This window comes from Tetrao urogallus (genome assembly GCF_951394365.1).
Source record: "Tetrao urogallus genome assembly, chromosome: 2".
Classification (NCBI taxonomy): domain Eukaryota; kingdom Metazoa; phylum Chordata; class Aves; order Galliformes; family Phasianidae; genus Tetrao; species Tetrao urogallus.
Window position 1 is genome coordinate 89,936,818 of NC_136814.1, and position 26,096 is coordinate 89,962,913.

Consider the following 26,096-nt stretch of genomic DNA (forward strand, 5'->3'; position numbering starts at 1 on the left):
TGCTTCTGAAAAAAAAATGCAGCATTTCTGCCAGTTAATTTACCATAGTCTCAACCTCAAGGGTGTTTTTTTTTCTCCTTGTCTTGTTGGGCCAGCTCATTGCTGCCTTTTCGTTTACACCTTTCTCCTTGAATTTAATTAATTGAACTACAATGCAAATTCTGCTCAAGTCAATAAAACTAAGCATCACATTGCTGAAAGACCTACACTGAACTGCAGCTCATCATTCATTGCAGATGAAAGGGAGTCAGGAATACACCTACAAACAAGGCAGTAGAGAAGGTCCATAGAACTACAGCAACTGAAACTAACTACAAATTTTGCTGATAGATGCTTTTGGGAAAAGTAGACTGAGTTAATTGAAATATATCTGCAGAGTAGATGGAGCCAGCTATCTGCACAGTACAGTGAAGAAAAATTACAGAAAAGGAAAAAACTCAGAGTTGAATTTATGACAATTAATAAAGTAAATTGTAAATAACAGTTGTGAGTATTTGGGAGGTAAAAGAATGATACAGCATTTCAGCTGAGTAATATACAAAACTACAGCATGGTAGAATTATGGACTGGCATATTATTTGTTCTCCATGTGCTTTAAAGATCACAGGCGCCAGGAAGAAGAATTAAAAGGTCTTCTATTTTGTTGTTTCAATTTTGTCAGACATTAAGCAGAGCTGAGGAAAAACTGACTGGAAGCTAAGCTCCCCTGAGAGATGCAGGACTGCACATGGATATTTCTTCTATCCTGGGTAAATTCTGCCTTTTCCTTTTATCTGGACTGAGAAGTCCAAACAACATGGATATGCATGTAAAAAACATGTGTACAAATGCAAAACTTATATGTATGGTAATGCCTAATTTGTACGATTCCTGCTGTATCTTCTCTATGAATGTGAGGTAGAAGTGAGAGAAACAGAAGTCCCCCGTTGGGAAGCTACCTTTTAGCTACTGCTTAAAGCAGAAGAGGCCTGGAAGGGTGTACAGGTGGAGCCATACAGTACATTCATTGCACCTAAGGGGCTCTGAGAAAAGAGAGGTCTGATTTTCTGCTACTTTGGAAACTTATGCATTAGAGTTGGTGACACAAACATTGATATTTGCATAATTTTTTATGACCAGTGAAGGTGTGGGAGACAAGACGACCACTGTGTGATGTTCATGTTCCTACTGTGTCCTTTTCCAGCCCCAGTCAGAAGAAGAAAGTATAATCAGTCCACTCAATGCAGTATCTCTATACTGCATGACCTACCAGTAAAAATCACCTACAGATCCTGCTGCAAATGTCTTTAGCTTTACCACTGTAGATACAAAGGGAAATTCAGAGTTGATTTGTTACCTTATCACAGAATCACAGAAACACTAAGGTTGGAAAAGACCTACAAGATCATCCAGTCCAACCATCCACCTATCACCAATAGTTCTCACTAAACCATATCCATCAACACAATGTCTAAACATTCCTTGAACACCTCCAGGATTGGTGACTCCACCACCTCCCTGAGCAGCCCATTCCAGTGCCTGACCACCCATTCAGAGAAGTAGCATTTTCTAACTTCCAGCCTAAATCTCCCCTGGTGCAGCTTGAAGCCATTCCCTCTAGTCCTATCACCAGTTGCACGAGAGAACAAGCTGACCCCCAGTTCACTACAGCCTCCCTTCAGGTAGTTACAGAGAGCAATGAGGTCTCCCCTGAGCCTCCTCTTCTCAGACTGAACATTCCCAGCTCCTTCAGCTGCTCCTCATAAGCCCTGTGTTCCAGACCCCTCACCAGCTTTGTTGCCCTTCTTTGAACCCGTTCCAGGGCCTCAATGTCTTTCTTGCAGTGAGGGGCCCAAAACTGGACACAGTACTCGAGGTGCAGCCTCACCAGAGCTGAGTACAGGTGGACAATCACTGCCCTGCTCCTGATGCAAGCCAGGATGCCATTGGCCTTCTTGGCCACCTGGGTATACTGCTGTCTCATGTTCAGAGCATTATCATTACCTGTGGGCAAAATCCATACATCACTCATTGTCAGTGAAGTACAGAGTGAGAAAAAAAAGGTCCATAAAGGAAAAGAGAGGTGCTCCCCACATACTTAAAACACATGGCATCTCCAAAATCAGACTGCAGACGTTGCAGAGTAACTACAAATGTTGACATGCAGGAAGAACCTAAAAGGCAGCATCCTCAGGCCTGACCTATAAATCTGTATTAAAAAGTGCATTTTTAAAATCTAAACAGAAAATTATAGTTTTTATTTTTTTTCCTATTGGTTATAATAGAACTAGTGGAAAAAAAGCATCTTTAAATGTCTTTAAAACATAAATAATTTTAAAGACTATATAAAACATGCCTTTCATACATTTTTCTCATTATAACTAAGAAGTGTTTTGTACAGTTAACTCCAAATGACTGCAATTATTTAGAGCACAGAGTGAAATGAGTGACTTCATTTTGTCTAGCTACTAGGTGATGCTTAGTTATCTGCACACTTTCAAAAAGATCACTTCTCCTAGCAGGGACCTTGTCCACATGCACCTTCAGCCATTTAAACACATGCAACTGCACTTGAAAAAAAACCAACACAGCTATAAGAACAGCACCAGGTGGAAAAAAAAAAATCAAAATAATATTTATGAATGCTTCACTATTTTTGGGCCATTACCTTCTTGCAAGAAAACACATGCTGGCTGTACAGCAGAGGAGCCAGGTGTGCCCAAGGCAGCTGCCAGTAGCACAGGAGGGCGTGCAGTCAGCATGGCCCCAAGCTTGCACTCTCATTTGACAGATGTGACTGGCCCAGGTGTATAAAATATTAACTTCTGACTGGAAATTTCTCCAGCGACACCTTTGGGTAACAACTGCAAAGGTCAGCCTTCAGCTTTGCTGAGGTTAATGTCAAAAAACAATTTGGCAGCACATAGTACTAACATTTTAAATGAGGACAATTCTGCCTGATTAAAGGGCAGTGGGATCACGGCCTCCCTTTTCTGCTCCCAGCCTTGATGCTTCTGCAGTAGAAGGGCTTTGTTTTCTGCTAACAAATACTAACTCTGAGATCTTTCTATTCCTGTTCAGAAAAAAGAAGCTTCAGCAATCCATTGAAGTCAGTATGAGCTTCCTAGTACGCAGACATGAAGGCAAGTGCACTGTTATATCACTGATTACTAAGGTAATTTAAGACATCAGTAGTCTAAGACAACGGCTTAGTCAGAGCTTTACAGCATCATTGATAGAATGATATTGGTTGTTTTTTTTGCCTGCTTAGGGAGAGGGCAATGCAGCCCACTCCATCCCTGCTTTGGGAAGGCACTGTGTTAGATGAGATGTCCCTGTAGGACTGTACTGGGCTGTAGATAGGCAAACAGCTCAGCACATGTCCATGCTGGCTGAAGATGCAGGCTGCCTTGCAATCCACACAAGCCTTTTCTGCTGTGGAAACAGCCCAGTTAATTTGGTCATAAATCGTAGTGAAGGCAGCATGGGTGATACTGGCTCAGACAGTAGTACCAAAAGTCTGCTAGCTTTGGCTGGTGGAATACTGGATGTCATTTTTGTAGCTCATATATGGGTGTTATGTTGGGCCAACAGACACAATCTCATTTCTCAGCATTTCAAAAATGAAGTGCTGACAAATGTCTTTGGGTTCAAACCCATCCTCGCACACCAGGGGAGGAATGCAGTGCAGCACGTGCCTTTCCAGGGCAGCAATTGAGTTTGTGGGACTATGCCTTGTCCACAGACGAGTTCGTGGAAAAATGCAACTGAGAGCTTAATGCCTATTACTCCATTGGCTTGTCCTCAAAACTCTTCTCCATACAAGTATAGTTTAAACCAGCAAAGAGCCTTGTTGAAACCGCTGTGTTTTTTTTCTTTCCCTTTTTCTTTTTTAAGAGACCAACTCTTGAGTTTCTCTTTCATTCTGTGGAGTACACAGCTGACATTATTACCCACAAGCTTAGCAGTGCCAGTGCTGTAATGGATGACGCTCGTTCTTAAATGCAGTAGGAAGACAGGAGTGGGCTGAAGCCATTTTTAGAACAACATGCTATTTTCTTTTTCACTGCTGACTCATTCACTGTACCTTGTGGTATGTTTACCTTGATTGCTTGCTGCTTCACAGGCTGCTGAATGGCTGAGGGAGGAATATTAATCAGGAACAGGCAGCTCCGTGCTCCAGAACTTCAGAGATGGTAACTGCTATGCTTTTGGCTGTGTTTTGGCTTTACTGTAGGAATCAGTTTTCTTTAACTAACACTCACAGGTATTTCAGCCCTGGAAACTATGAGGCACACTTCTGTATTCATAAGTTTTGTACAGCTATCTAGTTCATACACTTTTTTTTTTCTTCCTGTTGAAAATCTTTGCTTCTCACTCATGTCAAGTTAAAATTAATCCATCATTGCACTATGCATGCGTTGAACCTAATTAGCAAAACCAACCAATGAAGATAAAAGAACTCTCAAAATTCATTTATCTTTTTTCTTTACATATTTTACATTAAAATTAAAATGATATGGAGAGCAGTAACAGCCACTACAGTTAAAGCTACACAAAAGTACACTTAAAATATGTGTGTGATCTCCATGGATTATTCTGCCTATGGAGAGAGATGACAGAAACGTTTGGTGCACAAAAATGCATTTGTAGCTCAGTTTGTCTGCATTAGAAACTGAAATTGAAGGCCTATAAGTAAAACTTGCTAATCATTCACAAGATTTTAATAAATGCTATCAGTATTCAGTTACAAAATGACTGCTCTCTGCTCTTGAACTGACTGCTGTGCGAGCTAGTGGTCTGGGTTCACTTTACAGCTAAGGTGGTTTAATAGCTAGCTGGAGCTCAAAGGTACTCCCACTCCTCCCTGCTCCCTTCTCCAGTCTGCATGGTATCAGGAGTGATACAAATCTGGTCTGGTAATGAAAAGTTTTAGATCACAACAACAATCAACTTCATACAGCTTTATGCCTACTAATTTTGTTCTCTGAAACTGGCCATTTTAGGGCAATTCCAGCCATGCTGAAATAAGGTAAATGGTCAAGGTGGCATGGAGAACAGTATGACCATATATATGATCATACGAACCACCCCTGACTTGAACACTGCCTGAGCAGGAACCCTCCAGCTGCAAGGTGTGTGGGAGAGCAGGAATGTGAGAAGCCCTACGAGAGAGCCAAAGGCTAGCTTGGAACTTTAACAGGTTAAAGAAATGCCTCCTTTCTGGTCTAGGACATGACTCAAGCATATAATACACAGATGCTTTTATCACCTCTTTTCTCCTGTTTTTAATCACCTGTGAATACGATAGAAGCTCACTTCTTAGAAAGCAATTTCCCTTGTTAATCCTTTGAAGGTTTGGTTTTAAGGAAATTACAACTCAGTAATTACTATGGAAGAGAAAATGGAAGCTCAGAGCAAGACAGACAGAAGGTGGTTTCAAGTACAGGTCTAAGAAAACGCCGTGCACTTCCAGCTAAAGACAATGTTTGCCAAAATTCTCCAGTGTAAAACACAAGCAGTAATATTTCATTGATGATATTGAAAGAAAAACTAAGACCACTGGATAGAAAAATGACTCAGATCCAGTTGGCATCACTAAGGAGAAACATCTTTTAATGATATGTGCTGTAATTCTATAAACACAAGGATCTAACAAATACCTGGGGGCTTCATGCTTAACTGCACACTTATGTACCTCAGGGAAACCACTGCTGCACAATGAACTTCATAATCCCTAGAACATTCTCATTTCCAGATATTGTGGAGCGCTGTAGGAAACTCTTCTGGCTAGGGATCCTGAGACCTTTCTCTACCTTCCTCAATTTCTCAACCTGGTGATTGTTTTCATCCAGTCATTATTTACTGATGCTTCTTTCACTGCTGTAAGAAAAGTTAAATATCCTTCCCTGGTTTTGCAGACAGATTCATTGAAATCTGTGCTGATTAACAAATTACATTTCCTGGGTCAGAGAGAAAGTTCACGGCAGAGCTAATGATGGGATTTATATCCCTGGTCTTAATGATTACATTGTGACAGTGCAGCATCCTTTAACAGAGAAGTTTCAAACCCTTGCATTTAGCTAGGACACTGACAGAATGGGGTCCCTTCATTTGTTTGCTGATCTTGGGCTAGTGAATAAGCAAGCCAATCAATCTGAAAGATATCAACGCACTGAATGCAGATTCTACAAACATATATTTTAATTGAAAATTTCACAGTGAAAATTCATGACATATAATTCCTTGTATTATTGCTTTGGACACAGCTATAAATTGTTTATTGTAGTAACTGAGCCTTTAAGTCTAGACAGATTGACACTATAACATCTCTGTGAATTACAGAATGGTTAGTATCCCATTTTAAAAGAAGCTTAAAGCCAAAGATCATAGAGGAAGTCTCTGGTATAGCAAAAATCTAAATTCATATCTCCCAGATTTTAAATTGGATGGACCTATCAGTTGATGAACCTTTCTAATTGCTGGATGAAACTTCTTTCTAGCAGTTATCCCTGATTCATCAAAAGCATAAAACAAAGACTTCTGGAAAAAAAAAAAAGTAAAAAAAATATTTTCCTGTTCCCTAGGCCTGCCACTGGGCTTGACCCAAAGCTTAGTAGCAATGAAGTTAATGTTTGGGCTCTGTGTTTCACATTCACTTGAGGATGCTGATAAAGGATGGAAATAAGGGCAGGGTTCACGTAAAAAATAGTGGCTTCTGCAAGGAGAAATTGTGTTGTAAGAGTGAAATAATAAAAAAACCAACCAAACAAACAAGGAAACATAAAATCACATAATTGTTTGACTTGAAACATGATGAAAAGGAAATCAAGAAACCCAACAAAGATGCAGAAGATGTAGAGTTCTATGAGTGGAATAAGGAATATAAGGATATAAGAATATAAGAATATAAGAATAAGAATATAAGGATATCACACTAAGGAAAAAGCCAGCAAAATCTACATTTCTTCATAATGTAAGATCCACATCCTTGGTTTTATAACACAGACAGAAGTGGAGGTCTCTGTACAAGATACGCTTCCAGTTCTGGCTCATTGAACTGGTTTAAAACTTCCAGGGCAGCGCAGGTCATTTTACGTGCATGAGAACTGGACTTGGATATGAAACAATATCACAGCTGTCAGCCTTAATGGGAATCAATTTGCATTGAAATGTTATGAGGGTTGCAACTTATTTATTTTCCTTTCTCTTCGATGACAAACTTTCCCTCTTTAAGTAGGAAGATTGATCCTGGATGGCTGCATACGTATTTGAAAAGATCTGTCCCTTCAAGTGTGACTCAGTAAGATTGGTCCCCTATTGCTCAGAGGGAAGAGAGTTCCTCACAGAAGTAGGCAGCAGTCTGTGTCTGTTGGCTTTTGCAGAGCCCATAGGAACTGGAGATCTCTAAATACATAAATCTGGAGTGAAGATTTGCCCGTGTTAATGTGAGAACCAGTTAAATTCTGGAGAAAGTTCATTAAAAAGAAATTAAAAAGAAGATACTCGGAACAACTTTGGCTTTGCAGGCTGTACTTGGTAAATCTACCAAGGGGAATATTTGTATAATGTGTTTTTTCCAGTGGCAATGACAGCTAAAGAAGTTCCCCCCCAGCTGCTCCCTCGTTCTGCACAGCTCCCACTGCAGTTCTCTGTATGCCCTGAGGTGCTAATCATACTTTCATGGCACTTTGCTGTACCTACACCATGTAAGTGGTGTAAATGTCCAAAAAGAAATATTTTGGAACTATTTTTTAAACCCTTATCAATTCAGGATTCAGATCATTGTGCAGCATCATAAATGGTTACATCTGCATGATTCTGAGGCAGCAAATGGCAGCAAGCAACACATTAAGAGTTTAAATCTAGGAGAAAGTGAGAGCTGCTAGAGAAAACAAGAGTGGGGAACATCACAAATAGTCTGAGTACTAGGACTGAAACACCTATCTTCTCAAGGTATTCCTGTAATTATTAACAAGGATAGCTTATAGTATGATTTCAAAAGAAGCTCAGCTCAATATGATTTTGATTGACCCAGTCACTAAAAGGAACTTTGTGAGTAATCATCATCAAGACAAAGCAATTGAGTATGCCAGTAAATGTATTCTCTTGTTACTTAAACAACCTGGCGAAAGGAATAAATTAACACAAAAATAGGATTCCACACCACCTGCTTTTAAAATCACTCATTTACAGTTGTACTTGACACATTATTTCTAGCTCCAGACTGCTGGGAGAACTGCCTCTTTTTCAGTCTGAGCTATGGATTTTAATTGGGATGTGCAGCACGAACTCTGAAGATTGCAACAAATTTCCTGATCTTAAACTAATTTATATCACATCTCCTGTATTTATTTATTTAGTCTATTCCCTACAGAAAAAGAATAAAGCAAGAGTTTTCTCACTGTAATGGAACATTTGCATTAGGTGAGACACAGATGATCATCAGAGAGATATACACATGACTTCTGCATTTTCACAACTATGCGTCATCTGTGTTGCTTTTCCCATTACAAATGTTAAGAAAATCTTCTTACCTGAAGGTAATGGCATGGCCTCAAGGAAGGTTTGATTTCCTGATGAACCAGAGGCTTATCTAAGTTCAGTGATGATTTGCGATAAGCTTCTTTAGCCTGACTTACTGTAAGTGTGGACCAAGAACTCCTTTTCATATATTTACTATCAGGGGTCATTGCTAGCCCTTCACAAGCTGAACATTTCACGTCATTGTTACTTTTGGAAGTCTTCAATGACAGATCCCCAAAATGTCCCTGGAGCGCCTCAGGGTAGCAATGGGATATATGATCTGCATGGTGCCTATTTACCACACTAGGGGTTCGATAAGTGCTATCACTGTCCAAATTGTCATCAGAGCTCCACCAACTGCTCATTCCAGATTTATGCTTGGTTTCTGGTTTTCGCTCCTTACTTTTACTCCTTTTGCTATGCTTGGAATGGTGCCCATGATGATGATCGTCCCCTCGACTGTCTCCCTTTGTTCCATTGACATTGCCCTTGGATGATCCTTCCAGAGAATGAGATTTAGTAAAAAGTTTCTGGACTGAATGAACGAGATGGCGTATTCTTCCTGGGCTCTCACTGCGTTGTTCTGCAGCTGTTGAGGTCCTCTGGTACTGTAAAGTATGAAACCCATCCCGGTGAAGAGGAAGTTGTTTTTCAAACTGGTCCAAAAGGTTTGCAGGAATGCGGTTAATCTTAGGGTTACCGTGAGACATGGCGCAGTCGTCTCTTGTGTCGTAATGTGAGCTGTAGTGCATTCTGGGGAAAGTGCTACTTGACATGTGATCGCCCATTACCATGGGCATCATCATGCATTCAGAATGAATGGAGCTGCGTGGCGAGCAACGATGGTGGTCCATCGGGCAACTCTCCGTGGGGCTGAGAAGATACGATTGCCTTGGTTCCTGCCCATGGTGAATATGGTCGTGGGTGTGTTCACAATCTTCAGGGGATGCTAAGCCACAAGTATGAGCTGAACATAACTGTGGTTGGTTGCGACTGCCAGATAATCCTTTCATATTCCTCGAAGCAGGAGAATATCTTTCTTCATTGAAGTGGTGAGAAGGCGACCATGAGTACTGCTGGTCTGTCAGGAAAACACAGAGAACCCATGTTATCTGCCTGATTAAAGGATTAACCTGGAAAATCCAAGCATACTGAAAAACTAAACTATTTTTCTCTATAAACTGGATGGAAAGTTCCATTGTTCAGGAAATTTCATTCATCATTTTAAAACATTAACATTATTCACTGCAAGCAATTTATGAGGTAAATGCAGCTTCCTTCCTGTTTGCAAAATTGTCTGCCAGCAGCTCTACAATTTTATGAAGTTATTCATTATGCAAATTTTCTCAAATACATTTAACAGATACATTCAAGTGTTCGGTTTATTATTTGATATTTGGAATTCATATGTCACGCTTTGTGGCTAGTCATTTAAACTACACGGGTCTCGTTTCTATTTCTGGGGTTTCTCAGTTGGATATCTCAATCTAAAGATAAAGTCATTTTCTTATTACACTCAATTTCATTTTCTTAAATGAATCTCATCTTCAGGATCTCAATTTCACTGTTCATAAACACAAAGAAAAAGCGCAAAGAAGAAGAATATGAACATGCTGAAATCAAGCTTAATTTTTGTATCATTAAATGTGTTACGAATAAGCATTTCATACTATTGGAACATCTGTTATCACTGGTCCAGATCTGTTACCATTACTTCCGTATACATACTATCTTCTCTATTAGGCCATTTTTTCCTCTGATGTCCAAATTACTAAATATTTATTCTAAAACTCTACGTAATTCCAGATAGAACAAATATTGTTAGGTAGAAGCTACAGGTTATTATACACAATTATTTGTTCCTATGGGTCATGTGCTTTAAGCTGTGGTTATTAAACAAGCATGATTACTCAATAAACGTAGCTTGTAAGTGAAGATTTTGATACTCAAGCCTTTGATATTTTTTTCTTTCATGCAATTTCTTGCAGCTGTCAAATGCTACAAACAAACAAAAAAATCAGTTGCCTTCTTCAATTTCAGCTTATTTAAACAATAATTCAAAATCAGATAAAGATATAGGATTCATGACAGTTCTTCACAGGATCAGATAGATACATAAGTGTTTACGCTTACAACCCATTTAGCACAGTCTTTCTGCAAATATGCTCTAAAAATTCTAAGTCAACTTGCACAAGTGCCTGATACAAAGAAACTGAAGGCCTGGTCCAAAATGGAAGCCAGACAATACGCACTTATTACATATAGCAACATAACCTGACACTGAACGTCAGCCTCCTAGAGATATCACAGTAAGCAGAGCACTTTGAGAGGCGTCTATGTCAAAATTGTATTCCCACTGCTGGTGAAAACTCAATACCTGCATATTGTCCTGAAACCAATTAATATCTGCCTTTTTCCAATTAATAAATGTTGTAATACCTTCAATAGAGAAAGTAACTTGTTGCAAGTCTTTAGCATCAGCAATCTTATAACCCAATGCTCTAAATTTCCTATAGTAGTAGATGCTTAGTTAATTTTATTACATCTTAACTTCAATAGAGCTCCACATCATGTTTTAAAATTAATGTAGAATTAAACTAATAGACAATAAAATATTCATCTGGGGTGCAGCACTGCCAGAGATCAAATCAAATCAAAGATGGTCTTGCGTCCTAAAGTTACCTCTAGTTTTTATCATGGCATGAAACTGATACTTGTGTGTATATATCCTTTTCTGCTTCTATTTTGTTATTATAACCTTTTATTTTTAATTTTTTTTTTGGCTTTTCACATTAAAATAAAAATTTATTACTGTTCATTACTCAATCTGTTGTACTCTTTAGCTTATAATTTCCCTCATAAATGAAGTTACAAGAAGGAAATAAAATAATTTTGATTATCCAATTAAAAGTTCAGCTATATATAGACAGAGCAGTAAATTATAACAGTATATGGAGATTAAGCCACGTAAGTAGCATTGTAATTAATGGTACTTAACCCAACATATTACCAAACATTATCAAGGGAATAATAGCGGTTCACATGTTGAACTTAGACTGTGCTTCTTGTAAAGGGGTTCCAAAGCACTTGGCAGAAATTACTGCATTAGTTCTTACAATCTCATGAGACACAGAAGGCACTCTTCTCACTGTTCTCTTTTTGCAGGAAAGGGAAGTGGAACAGAAGCAATGTTTTCCAAAAGGGCCGTGGATTTGCTAGTTTTCATTTCATAGTCGTATGAGTCAAAGGGAGGTGGAAGGAAACTTGTCCATCAATCTGAGACACAACAGCAAAAAGCCTCCCAAAGACTTTTAATTAATATCTTGAACATCTGTGAAAGAAGGTAACTCCTGCACTACGAATTGCCAATGCATTTCAAAACAAAACAAACAAACAAACAAAAAAAAACCACCAAAAAGCCTGAAGAGAATAACAAAAAAAGAAAGAATGCAAAAGAAAAAAAAGAGCCAACAAGAAGGATCTCATTTAAACATGTTCCGTGGAACAGAACTGCCAGTTCTTGGTGATTTCTTTTGGCTTCGTACACCATATGACACAGCTCAGAAAGCTTCAACATTTTCATCCTGATATATCCTTATATATATATAATATGAGATAGCCTGATTTGCTGGCCTGCAGTAGGCAATGTAACAGCACCTTTTTGATTCTTCATGGCTTCCTATCATTCAAGCTCAGTGTAATTAACTATAGAAAAAATACATTTTTCTGTATGTTGCTTTTATAGACATGTAATTATGTCATTGTATATGCCTCAGGCAATTTCTGGTGCTTTCTTTTTTTTTTTTTTTTTTTTTTTAAACACAGCAGCTAAAAACTGCTATAGGTATTTAATAAGCATAATCAAAGTAATTAAAAACTGAAATAAAAAAGGGGCATTTTCTAAAAGTAATTTTCCCATTTTAATCTGCCAGGGAGAATATCATAGAATGGTTTGAGTTGGAAGGGTCCCCAAGGATCATAAGTTCTAAACCCCTGCCACAGGCAGGGCCACCGACCTCCAGATCTGGTATAGACCAGGCTGCCCAGGGCCCCATCCAACCTAGTCTTGAACACCTCCAGGGATGGAGCACCCACAACCTCTCCGGGCAGCCTGTTCCAGCACCTCACCACTTTCTCTGTAAAGAACTTTCCCTGGCATCCAGTCATCTAAACCTTCCCTCTTTGAGCTTAAAACCATTCCCCCTTTGTCCTGTCATTGTCTACCCTTGTAAAAAGTTGATTTCCCTCCTGTTTATAACCCCCTTTTAAATACTGTAGGACTGCAATGAGGTCTCCTTGCAGCCTTCTTTTCTCCAGGCTGAACAAGTCCAGCTCCCTCAGCCTGTCTTTGTAGGAGAGGTGCTCCAGCACCCTGATCATCTTTGTGACCTTCCTCTGGACCCTCATCAGCAACTCTACATCTTTCCTGTACTGGGGGCTCCAGGCCTGGACGCAGTACTCCAGATAGGGTCTCAAGAGAACAAAGTAGAGGGGTACAATCACCTGCCTGTCCCTGCTGACCACCCCTCTTCTGATGGAGCCCAGGATACTGTTTGCTTTCTGAGCTGCAACCACACACTGCTGGCTTGTGATAAGTTTTTCAGCCCCCAGGTCCTTCTCTGCAGGGCTGCTCTCAAGCAGTTCTTCTCCTAGTCTGTATACATATTGGTGATTTCTCCAGCCCAAGTGCAAAACCTTGCATTTTGCTATGTTGAACCTCATTAGGTTCACATGGGCTCACCTTTCAAGTTTGTTGACCTCTCTGGATGGCATCCCTTCTTTCTAATGTGTCAACTGCACCATTCAGTTTGTTGTCACCGGAAATCTTGCTGAGGGTGCACTTGAGCATCGATGTCATAGATGAGTCATCGATGTCAGTGATGAAGTAGCTGATACTGAATAAAGTTCCAAATTACTTTACATGTGTATCTTCTAAATTTGGATTCTGCTCGGGAACCTGTTCAATGTCAAAGGCACCACTACTTTTTCTTATAAGCTATCACAAAATTTTCAGAAATTTTGTCTTATTATAGACATATTTGTCAAGGCACCCTTGCTTTGCACTATTCATTCAAGATTTTTGGAAGGTCTGTTTCAGGGCTCAATGAAACAGTTGAGCTATTGCTGATCGAATTACTGTATGATAGCAGACCAGAGTGTAATTGACCATGTGCTAGCTCTTAGCCTGCCAGAAATACAAAGAAAAATGTGCTAGCTTGAAATTCAATTAAGTTAACATGCTTTTGAAGCATTTGGAGGGGGCTAGAAATGTGCCTATGGTCAATGCCCACAGCTCAGCTGATTTACAAAAACTTGAAACACCATGATATTCATGTTGTTTTTTGTTTTTTGTTTTTTTTCCTCCTGAAATGTTTAAAGAGAAAGTTAAGATCATAAAATTTTGTATAAAAAAAATAGCTAATCCAGTAATAGTCTAAAAATATCAAAGTAATTGAGAGTACTAATATCTAGTCTCTTAGAGAAAGTGCCAATGTCAGAAGCAAATTACTGATGAGAAACAGAAGAACAAGCAAATATAACCCCATGTGGACAGATGAATGGAATCAGAAAGACAATACAGGTGGGTACAGCAATGCCTTCCTTTTTTAGCTTCTTTCAAAGCTAAATGGAATCTTTTACTGTCTTCAGTGGATATTTGGCCAACACAAAGACTATGTGGGACCTAGACTGGTAAATCAGACTGGTAAATCAGGGAGAATCTGGTGATTCAACAATCCTCAAAGTCTCTTTAAAAGTTCGTATTTCCAGAACCTACTGCACTGATATAAGTCAACATTTAACCTTGACAGACACAAGGACTCCTGCATCCTTTCCTATCTACTGCAGTTCTCTCTCTGGTACGCTCTGTACTTTTCTGCTTTTTTTTTTTTTTTTTCCTGGTTATTCTTCTGTACTTTCTGATGCTAAAACAGCTGCTCTCATATTCCAAGCACATGTTAATTTCCCTGTCTTCAGGGCCTGGTCACAGTTTTTAAAGCATTCAAGCTTCTTCCTTGTGTCAGTCAGCATCAAGGGGAAAAAGCGAGGTGCAATGACCAAAAATATTGTTTGAAATGAATTAGACTGAATATGAATGTGCTATGATAAAAGGGTCAAAAACCTTTAAACAATAAAAAATCCAGGTTGCGCATCTCTGAGTTCCTGGAACACTGTTCTTTGCTAAAGGGAATCAATGGAAAATCATTGGAAATCTCTGACATTCAAAACAAGTGCATTTTTGCACAAATTATTTTTTGTATAAATCTTTTAATCTGTTATGCACTGAAAGAAAGCTTCAGGAGCAGAAAATTAATACCTGGAAATACTAATTGGTGCCTTATTTTTTGCTTTTTTTGATTTATTTTTCTGCAAAATACTTCTTTTTATTTCGAAATTAGTTTAAATTGCTTTAAGCTTCTAAGCCTCTTCGTAAGCTGCTTACCCATCTGAAATATTTTTGCCATTTTCACTGGAGTAAAAGCAGCTCATTTGGATGGTGTAACAAATAAAACACAACGTGAAAAGGAATACCTAATCTAGTTCTGGAAAAGATGTGGTATAGAAAACCATACAGCTGCACCATGCAGATCAATTAGTACTTCAGTGTATTAAGAAAAAATACCTTCGCAGCCTAGCCTATAGCTAATATAAATATTGAATGTAATGAATGCAAGTAAATTAATCAGTTAAGTATATCTTAGATATTACAAATGCATACATGAAATGTTTTTGCTGGAGGTTTGTCTGTCCAAGGACTGCAGTAACCAGTTCTGTATCCTCATTACCTTGTGACATTTCTCTTGGCTTTATTCTAACCGTGAAAAGAAACATGTTCAGAAATTGAGAAGACTGACTAACCTGTCAAGCGCAAGGAAGAAAATCTGAAGCACCTTACCCTGCTATTCTGATCTCAAGAGATTTCTAACCTGTGTAACACAATACTTTATACAAAACTTACATTAAAATGGAGAGATTGGGTGATTACCTGATTTTAACCTCCAGCTTTTGAAGAAGGCTTGTATTTTCTGTTACACTGACTTGATGCATTTGCACCACAGCACTACCTATCTACAAATTTCCATCTAACACCTCAGGCTTCTTACTTGAAATATTGAAGTTTGAGGGGTAGCATTTCCTCAAAAATAGATAATCAGCTCTATCAGGGCTATCACAACAAGGTCGTCTATGCAGCCAATCTCTCTGTGCGCTCAAGGAGAGAAGCAGGCAGTTCTGAGGGCATAAAGCCAAGCACTGGAATGCCCACGGTTTGTTTGATAGCCCAAGATAGCCTTGGGCTATCAAACAAACACAGTCATGGTCTCTATTTGAATTCCTGTCTCTTTCTGACACTTAAGCACCTGACACAAGCCTGAAAAAGAAATGCCTGTCTACTCAGTATCTTGAGTGCTCTTTATGATAGGCACACATGGCAGTGCTTATACCAGTAGACCTAAAAGAAATCAAGGAGGTTATCAGTCCAAAGTAAAACTGCCGCCATTGTAGTTTCAGACAATGCAAGTCAGACTTTTCCAACCAAAAAACAGATATGATTTCAGGAATAGCATGGACTATTTATTTTGGAATGTGATAAACCAGCATGATTCATCTCAGTCTGAAGTATACGTCTCAAAAATGTTGGATGAGTGCCATCCTTCAAATACATATTTATCTCTGCTGACTACAAGGAAAGCTGCAGATGACAGGTTCCAATGCAGAAAACGACATCATAAATATCTAAAGGTAGGTGATCTGAAGCACATGTCTAATGCTAAAAAATGGAAAATGATTTGACAGCCCAAACTAATTCAGTGGAACCACATGATGAATAATGTCCAAGGATAAGATGTTTTTCTAACTCCTGTGTTAGATAAAAATGGACATGCAAATTCTATTCCTAAAACAGCATCAGTGACCAGAACATACTAATTTGGAGCAAAGTCAGAAAACCCAAAGGGAGAAGTAAGGAGCATATGGAGTGATGCCATTTATTTAGTGCATTTGGAGTTTTGAGCGCTGACGCAGATAACTGCAGGTGGAACAAATATTTGATGGTACCCAATTATATCTTTCAGTAGAACAATTCTCGTACTTCAGCTCCATCCATCTTTCAAACAGAGATTAGTAGATTGGCAATTTAACATCACAAAAGATTTATTTTTGAGATAAATAAGGGTGTATAGGGAAGGTGTATACAGTAATGCTGCCATGAGTGAAAAAGGGGTCTTTGATATGATGGAGGTGGAAGAATTGAGGATGGAGGTGAAAGAATTGAGATACAGAATACTCCAGGCCAGGTTGGATGGGGCCCTGGGCAGCCTGGTCTAGTATTAGATATGGAGAAAAAGTACCGATCACTGGAGAAGGCTGTGACCAGAGACATGCTGAAGCAGGGTTAAAACAGACTTCTGCACAGAAAACATATGTGAAAAAGGAGAAATGTGGAAAGCAAGAAAGCATAGAATGACACCATCCCCATACCTTACAGGAAGGAAGAGCACCTTGACTTGTATGGTGTAAATGAGGCACAGTATTTCTCCCAGGACACGACTAGGGACAGGACAGAAATCCCAGAGAGACACTGCAGGAATTGCAAGAAGCTCCAGGGGTTAAAGTGGGGGGAAGCAAGGAGCCCTTGGGGTGATGCAAAATTAATTTCCATTGCTTTGAAGTGTATGATGTCATAGCACTAGTATGTATGTAACAAACAGCTCTGCACAGGGCTTTTCAGGTTCAAAGTACATCACTGCTATCCATACAACAGCACTGTGGCAGAATTAAGTTCACAAAATGATTACTGACATTTTCTCACAGACTCTGATTAGTGAAACTGTTGACTAAAATATAAAATATCAGAACTTAATTGACCTAAACCAACCAGTATGTGTGCATTATCCTGTAGTCTGGAAAAATGCAGCAGCATGTAGTCAATCTGGCTTCATTATATGACTATTATTTTAAAATCGACTCTAAGAAAATTGGTAATAATGATTCCAAATACAGACCAGAAAAGCCAGCCTAACACTATTAAACTTCTTTTGATCCTTCTTCTACCTGGCTTTATAGAGTCTTCTCCCAAAGGAGAAAGTGTTGCTGATTGTAGCTATCAGGTCAAATACAGGAGACAATCAGATTCCCTTGCTATCACCAAAAGTGCAGCTATTTTCTTCATCATACTCTAACAATTGTTTCCCTCTACCTCAGCAATTAAAGAGAACTAAAGTAATTGGGTAGTAGAGCTCAAAGATATATAGAAGAATCTACACACAAAATTGAAAAATCCTTGTCCCACTGACAGCAATGATAGATCTACCATTAACTCCACAAGAGCTGGAATTAATCCTAAACATTTGCTAGGAAAAGTTCTTGTTTAATTTACCTATGAATCTTGTCACTTGAATAGGATCCCCTCTAATTGAGACCGTGTATCACAGAAGTCCCAACTCATGCTGGAATGGATGGAATAATTGTACAAGAAGCCCAGAAGGGTCCCCATTTGGGAAGAGAATGGAACGGAGGGGTGAAACTGGCTCTGCTGGAATCCTGCCATGGATGTTGGTAGAACCAAGATTTAATCCCAAGGATCCAAACCAGCTGAGCTATCTATTCAGCTGAACTGAACTATCAAATCTCTGACGTTTCTTTTCTAGTAAGACATTTTTCACTGATTATTAGATTAAAAACATCAGAAAGAATGTTGGTATTTATGAGCTTCTTCCTTGATTTTTTTTTTTCTTATTGTTTCCAAAATTCCTCTTAGTTTGCACTTTGTTTCTGACTATTCACGATAGAGAACATTTACCAGTCTCTGTAATACTAAGCAAACTGCAAGTACTCATGTTTCTATATCCATGCAGAATTATGTGTAACTCCATAGAAATAGGTATGCATTAAAGACTTACTTTGTTGAGTTTGCTTTTGAGAAAGAAGTAACCTAAGCATTAATTCTCGGAGGCATCGATTATTGCCAGAGAACATACGACTGTTCAATTTAAAATGCCTCTCTACTTCAAAATACCTTTTAATTTTTCTTTTAAAGCATTCAGTAAAATCTTTAAATTATCAGAACTGAAGAAAATGATTTGATTTTGTCGCTTGTTTCAGCATCACTTCTTTGCAGCCTTTTGATTCACTAAAAATCATCCTTGGCCTGACCCAAAACAATTATTTCTTTTACTTTTAGGAGTTCATCGTTATCTTCTTTGCTGCACCCCCTCAGTAATGCCTCTTGCTGTTTTGCCATTGTATTGTGAACTTTTCTTCTCTGCTTCACCAACTGAGATGGAGGAGGTCTCATCCTGATTTTCCTATGGGGTGCAGGAAGAAACAGCAGCCTGGTGATATGTTCCCTTTTAAACATGTTTCCATAGTAACAGGCAGACAATCTCCCTCTTTCCATAACCTACAGACTGGGAATTTTTCAAATAAGGGTGCTGTCTCTTTTTCTATCTGGCTGAGCTGTACCTGGGGTCTGTGAAAAGCGATGAAAACATTCACGGTCTTTTCCTGCAACCATTAGCACCCAGATGTTGCGTCAAAAGATGAACCCCACTCCTGGGAACAGGTAGTGGGGTAAGAACCACACACCCCTGACAAATCTGACACAGGGCATCTTATCATGCTCTTACAAAGAGAAAAATGACTTTGTAGAAATATGCAAAGATGAAATGGAATTGCAGAAGAAAGCTGTGGTAAAAAGTGAAAACTGAACTCACTATTGAAAGTCTGCACTGCATTAGCAACACCTGGGAGTGATGATCCTGCTAACAGTCACAGCCCATTATGAATGAAGACAGACTGAACTGGTGGCTGGTGCAGTGAGACTGCCATGGCCATGAACATCCATGCTGGAAGTACCTATACCACTGCAGCTATGCCAGTCTGAATTGTCCTCCAGAGTCTGAGCAGCCTGTAATGAGCATGGAGGCAGAGCAGGGTGACTTTCACATAATTGAAGCTGCCCATTGGGGAATATATATCAAAGGCTGTATGTTTGATCCTTTTAAAAGGAGACAAGACAATGAAGATCCGTAGTGGAGAAGGCAAGCATGACAAGGCATTGAAATGAGTCAGTCTCTCATCTCCATTGAAGCCATTCCACTGCCCATATGTAAGTACATGCTAAGGATCAGCTATGCATCCAGATGTTACAGAAGTCACCAGGGCATGCAGAAGAGCAAAGGAGGAACTTTTTTCTAACATCCCACAGCCAAAATGTGAAACATAACTATAGCTGTTTCACCTTCTCTCCATGTCCTCTCTCTTTTCCTTGGAAAGATCTTTCACTCGTTCCAGAGCAGATACTGGAATTAGTATTTCAGATGTAGTCTAACAAAGGCATGAGTTTCTGTATGGAAAAATATATTTCCTCAGCTACTGAACTTTACAGCCTCCTCATCTGGCCAGCCCTGTCTGAATACATGACTCATTTAGATAAAAAATATTGTCCTTTTTGACAAAATAACAAATGTGCAACCCCCTTTGTATTCAGTAGTAGAAATGGATGAATAATTCATAGCAAATAACCCATTTGATTAATCTTACATCCTTACAAAGATCTTTTTGTGTTTGTGAATCGACCTTGGGCCTAATGGGATTTTTGCAGTTACGCAACATTATGAGATGTTTAGTTTTTACAGACAGCTTCTGGTCTGTAGGTTGTTTGTGAGCTTTTGTTGCCAACAGCTTACAGTTAAAATGCAGAATAGTAAGATTTTATATGATGCTCGGGAAATAGGATATGATTCTGTTCTACGAGAAAAAGTGATTCACAGAAATCAGCTTTCAAACATAACTATAAGGTATTTAAAGTTCAAAATTTGTTTTCTGACAAATTTTATCACATCTACGAATTTCTGCAGTGCACTACAACTTCTAGGCGCAGGAAAAGTAAGGATCTGAAATGGAATTATTTAGAAGTACGACAAAGACTTAAACACAACAGACACCGACTGCACTGAGGAAGGCTGGATAATTAGGTGGAAAGACAGACATACTGGAAAGTCAGGCTTTTCTTTTTTGCTTGTTTGCTTCATAAATGGTTTTATCTTTTTTTTTCCTTTCAACATATAAAGTCATGAAGACATGATCATGCAATCAAAAGTAATTGAATAACTATGAGTTACTGTCTTGCACTTGAACCACACAAATTAATCAAAAGTATGACTGCAACTACTGTGAAACAAAAATAGTCTTCTAACCTGCCTTTAAACTCCCTTGCATTTTACTTTGCATTTGGGGTAGATTAAGAGCATTATTAGCAATTGCAAGCCATTGATACAAGTTTTAACCATTTTCTTAACACCAACTTATCTCTTCTTGAAGACAAAACAGAAATTTAATGAAACAAAAAGAAACTTAATGCAAATTTTCTGTGTAAAACATTGGGAGCTGCTAGGTGTTTAGCTATGGTAAAATAAATGCCTTTCTTGCCCATAAAAAAAGTCAAAACATTTTTTCAATAATCTCTTTTCCCTCTTTGCTGCATGCATCTATTAAAATCTGTATTTGAAGAAAAATTCATCCTATCTTCTACATTCAAGTGCTTTTTTTCCCCTTTTATCTGAATGCCATTTAAACATGTCTCATTTTCCATATGCTTCTTGATAAATTTGTGCTATATGTTTTTGACACACCCAAAGTGAATTGTTGCTTTACTCTGCACATGCCTGAAAGGAACAATTGTGAATGTTTTGAGTTTGTACAGAAGAGTAGTTCTTTACATACTGTTGTTCAGATCGTGTAACTACTGGATGGAATAAAGCTTGGAACTGGAAGAAATCCAGTTTGTATGCTCACTGACTCAGAGTAAGCAGCTTGAGACCATGCATGTCAAATCTGTTCCTTTTATTATGACCCGCTACCTTTATCAGATTGCTTCTCTCAGAATTTTTGGTGCGTGTATAAACTTGTAGCCACGCAAATGCTTACCCTGATCTCTGTTAAAGAAATGGTAATGGGAAAGCTCCGAAATGTTTCCTGAGAAAAGACTATGAATGCTTGGGCAAGCTCTTTTAAAAGAATCCATCACACTTCTGCCTGCATTAACTAATGAGCTCTTTTACAGAATCAATAATGTAACAGTTGAGATCAGCCCCATCCCTTGATACCTTTTCCCAATTAAGGCAGGGGATCATTGTATTAATATTATTTAGTGATTATTCAGCACTTTTTCTCTGGTGAAATACTATGCAAACATGAATTAATTCCCACCAAAGCCCAGAAACCTCAGTAGGAAACATTAAATCCATTTTACAAATAAGGGCCTAAAGCCAGAGATCTTTCAATACCAGTGAGATAGTAACTTGAAGCACCTTGGGACAGTGAGCAGGTATGAGAACCTAAAATAATGAACTTACAGCTAGGGCTGCTGTAACTAATATTGTCACCTGCCTTGACCTGGGACAATTACTGTACTTCTCAAGGAAAGCCCTTTTTATGTTTTTTTTTTTGAGGAATGGGTGCCTCAAGCAGTCCCTTCAGATAGAGGATGTTGATACAAAGAAATTAGACAGCCACTGGGATAAAGAGAAAGGGACCAGATCCATAGCTCAGTGACTAGAGTAACCACCCACACTCAGATTTCTCTACTAGCTCATATCTTGAGTTCTAATTTATGTTCTCATAATGGGCTTGAATTCAAATGTTGAGGCAACGGCACCAAGAAAGAGACAGACAACGACGTCCCAGCTGTCTGCAAAAGTGTTCATCAACACCACGGCTAGTTTATTATACAGAACTTTGCTAACATTCCAAAGCATTTGTGAAAGTCCTCACAATTCCTACCATCTTTTTTTTTTTTTTTTTTTTTTGAAATCTAAAGTTTCACAATTGAGTGAGGAGAGAAGGATTTCCTTCTAGAAATGCTATAGGCATACACCATTTTCCATTCATTATCTAGGAAATTTTGGTACTTACAGAGGGCTCCAAAAAGGGCTCAAAACTGAGGAGCAAGGATAGATCTTTACTTGATTTTAGTATTATTTTTCTGTCCTCCAGCCAGAAAGAGCGGAAGCTTTCTACAGCAGTTTAGCTTCTTTTTGTGGAACAGTTAAGACTTCATTGTTGCTTTTTTTCTTTCCTTTTCCTCGTTTGTATTGATTCACACCCACCTTCTTGATAACCAGGACATGTAATGCCATAATGATATGGAAAGTACTGCAGTAACAGTGGGTTGGCAAAGTCTTTGGCTGCAACAAATGAGAACAAGCCCAAATGCAGCAGTTGCACACAGAGGAATGAAGGAAAATAACTGCTTACTCTTGAAAGGCCTCAGGTAGACAGAGAGCTCTAACAGGAGAGCCCCTTACATCTACATCACCCCTCAAATCACAAGAATCACAAGAATCACAAGAATCACTAAGTTGGAAACGACCTATAAGATCATCCAGTCCAACCGTCTCCTCATCACCATTGCCACCACTAGTACTAAACCATATCACGCAGCACGTCATCCAGACGCGTCTTGAACACTGCCAGGGACGGTGAGTCCACCACCTCCCTGGGCAGCCCATTCCAGTGCCTGACTACTCTCTGAGAGAAGAAGTTCTTCCTTATGTCCAGCCTGAACCTCCTCTGATACAACTTGCGGCCATTGCCCCGTGTCCTGCTCGTTGCCTGGGAGAAGAGGCCAAATCCCTCTTCACCACAACCTCCCTTCAGGAGGTTGTACAGTGCAATGAGGTCTCCCCTGAGCCTCCTCATCTCCAGACTAAACAATCCCAGCTCCCTCCGCCGCTCCTCATAAGGTTTGTGCTCCAGACCCCTCACCAGTTTTGTTGCCCTTCTCTGAACACGCTCCAGGATCTCAACATCTTTCCTGTAGTGAGGGGCCCAAAACTGAACACAATACTCGAGATGCGGCCTCACCAGTGCTGAGAAATGAGGTCTGGGAAGGGTTGGATCCCAGCTCCACCCCTCACTCAGGCACACTGCATGCTCCTGAGCTCCCCTGTGTTGGCCGTGCCTTCCTATCAGATACTCAATCAGTGGTTCAGGCCACGATTTAGCATTTCTGCTACAAGATGCTAGATGATTGATCAGTTTAGCATACCTCTTTGTGTTAATCATTGATAATCTATTTCATATGAAGCTCCTTAATCATGTAGACACCTAACATTTAATATTATTGACTTATATTTCATTTGCTCTGACTTTAAAAATTATTCAGTTCTTTCTCAACCAAATGAAGGAGAACAGTTTTGACATACTTCTGGGGCATAATTCATCACATCCTAAGTTAAATTTCTAAAATACGTCAAATTTCCTACATCCTAGAAAAGTCTATCACTCCTCATTGACTCTAAAGGAAATCCAGATGTCTAGTTAAGACACCTACATCTGAACTTACTTTCTACCTATTACATGCAATGAACTCTGACCCAAGGTATTTGAACTCCTTCCTGTGTGCTGTGAAATGGGACAGCAGGGCAAAAACAAATAAATATCCATTAACACCAAGAGATGTCCTTCTTTCCATGATTTATCAATAGGATTCACCCATTTATAGGTTCCTATGGAACCTCACATTTAATTGCATCTTCCCTCTTACACAATTATAATTTGAGCAGAAACTGAGGAACTAAACTAAAGGATCCCCAGTGTCTTCCTTAACATATACTTCAGTCCAATCTTTGGAGCATAATTCAAAAAAAAAATTCTCTCTTAGTTTTCAATATTAAGTGGACAAGCAAGACCAATAGGAATATCTTTACACTTAAAGTTTACAGAAAACCCTGACTTGAATGTAACTGAGTCATGGCAACATAGTTTTTCAGAAAATCCTGTTCTAAGGTTTATTTAAACATAATGGTTTTCCCTGCCTGACTTCCTGCTCTTTGTTCAAACAATTTTTTTCCCCTTAACATAGCAGCTATGACTTATCTTCCTATTAACATGCAGCATTAAGGCTTATACCACTGCTTTCAAATACAAAAATATCAAAATATATAAAATAAACTGTTGTAATGTATAAATACAAACATATGCATAACAAGAGAAAAACCACTGTGTTCTGAAATGTGGGCTCATTTTGAATAAAGGGAGCTTTAACTGCCAAACACACAAAAAACACTTTCCATATTTCTATTCCAAAAATAACCATATAAAATAATTGCACATAAAGCAAAATTTTGGTGGATTTCACATAAAACAGCAACAATCTGAATGAAATTCTGGGAACAAAACCTCAGTTTTTCACAACATATGGAGTATTTATGGACACACTGAAGCCAGTGGGATGTTTTACTAATAGCTTTGGGATGCATCACGATTTCATTCATGAGCTCTACAGGTTTTCAAATTTCTTTTTGCTGCTATTATTTTTTAAATTCAAGAGGTGACGTTAAAAACTCTCTCTGTAATTATTATGTTGTCTGGAGGGTAGAGATGAAAAGAAAACGACAGAAGAAGGTGAAGCTGATAATTTCCTTGAACGCTTTCTTTTGAATTGTCGGCTGCCAGATGCTACCCAGATCTGATGTTTTTCTGCTTGAGATTCTCTAACCTGATGTAGCAGGTGAGAAATCCCTGGAAGGGCTGGGCTGAGAGGTTTGAGGCCACTCTCATGAACACGTGTGGTGCCGTGCTCGCTGTTGGCTTTGTGGCAGGGGGTGGCTGTGCCGCAGAGCAGCCTCCTGCCGCCCCCATGGCTGCACCCAGCCTCGGGGTGCACAAGCAGAGCAAGTTATCTGAGAGATGACATCTGTACCTATCTCCTCCTCTGGCGTCCCTGGAAAACTGAAGCTCGACTTGAGCAGATCGCCACCCTCGTCTTCTGAAAAGACAGAAACAAAGTAGCTATTTAACAGTGCTGATATTTCTGCATACCCAGACATACACTCTCTGCTGGTTTTCACATCCCAGTGATACCTCTTACCATGCAGTATCTCTGTTCATGTGCTGTTACCTGCAGTATTTACTTTTTTTTTTTTTTTTTTAATTGCCATTAGTTCTAGTGGTTTTTAAACTTCAAGAAAAAAAAAAAGAAAAAAAAAAAAAGATGATTGCCAGACTTTTTTCACATCACCAGGGTCATAATATTTATAAGTACCTTTTAAACATCTCTTACATTGCTCTTTTCAACTTCGCATAGTCACTGAATTCTTTTGCCTTTCTGTGTTTTTTGTTTTTTTTTTTTTTTGGTGGTGGTTTTTGGTGTTGGTTTGGTTTTTTTGTTTTTTGTTTGGTCTTTTAAACATATATTTCTTTCAGGAAGGATGACTGCCAGTCCTCCAGCTGTAGCACTAGTACCTCCCAGCTCTGATGACAGTCATGGCACTCATGATTCTCAGGCTGCTTTTTCTATCTTTAATTCACCACCAGTTCACTTCTGAAATTTGGAGCTTTGATTTTAATGCTTCTGCCCTACTATTCATGTTTTCTGGAATCTCAGCTAGATGAAAGCCATTTGAGTACAAGCAGCCTTCCACTGTACTGTAACTGCCTGTGTTACAAGTACAGACACTTCAAAAGAGTGAAAGAATGGAGCACTTCATAGTCCATTGCTATGTGTTCAACAGCAATTCTTCAGAGAAAGGCAAAATCAGGTATTGCAGATCTTGTTTTGGTTGTGCACGACTGAGGATGATGATTCC

The 26,096-nt window shown here is 39.0% G+C and overlaps 1 protein-coding gene across 1 annotated transcript in view; it reads right to left on the bottom strand.

The window, feature by feature from the left end:
- Positions 1 to 26,096, bottom strand: part of DLGAP2 (DLG associated protein 2) — a gene marked incomplete at its 3' end in the record, with an annotated part of 367,470 nt that overhangs the window by 76,201 nt on the left and 265,173 nt on the right. Inside the window, exons 4-5 of the mRNA XM_079532930.1 lie at positions 25,211 to 25,276; positions 8,517 to 9,586 (exon numbers count right to left, since the gene is read on the bottom strand). Coding sequence (XP_079389056.1) covers positions 8,517 to 9,518 — 1,002 coding nt within the window. The 5' untranslated portion in view covers positions 9,519 to 9,586; positions 25,211 to 25,276. The remainder of the gene's footprint in view (positions 1 to 8,516; positions 9,587 to 25,210; positions 25,277 to 26,096) is intronic.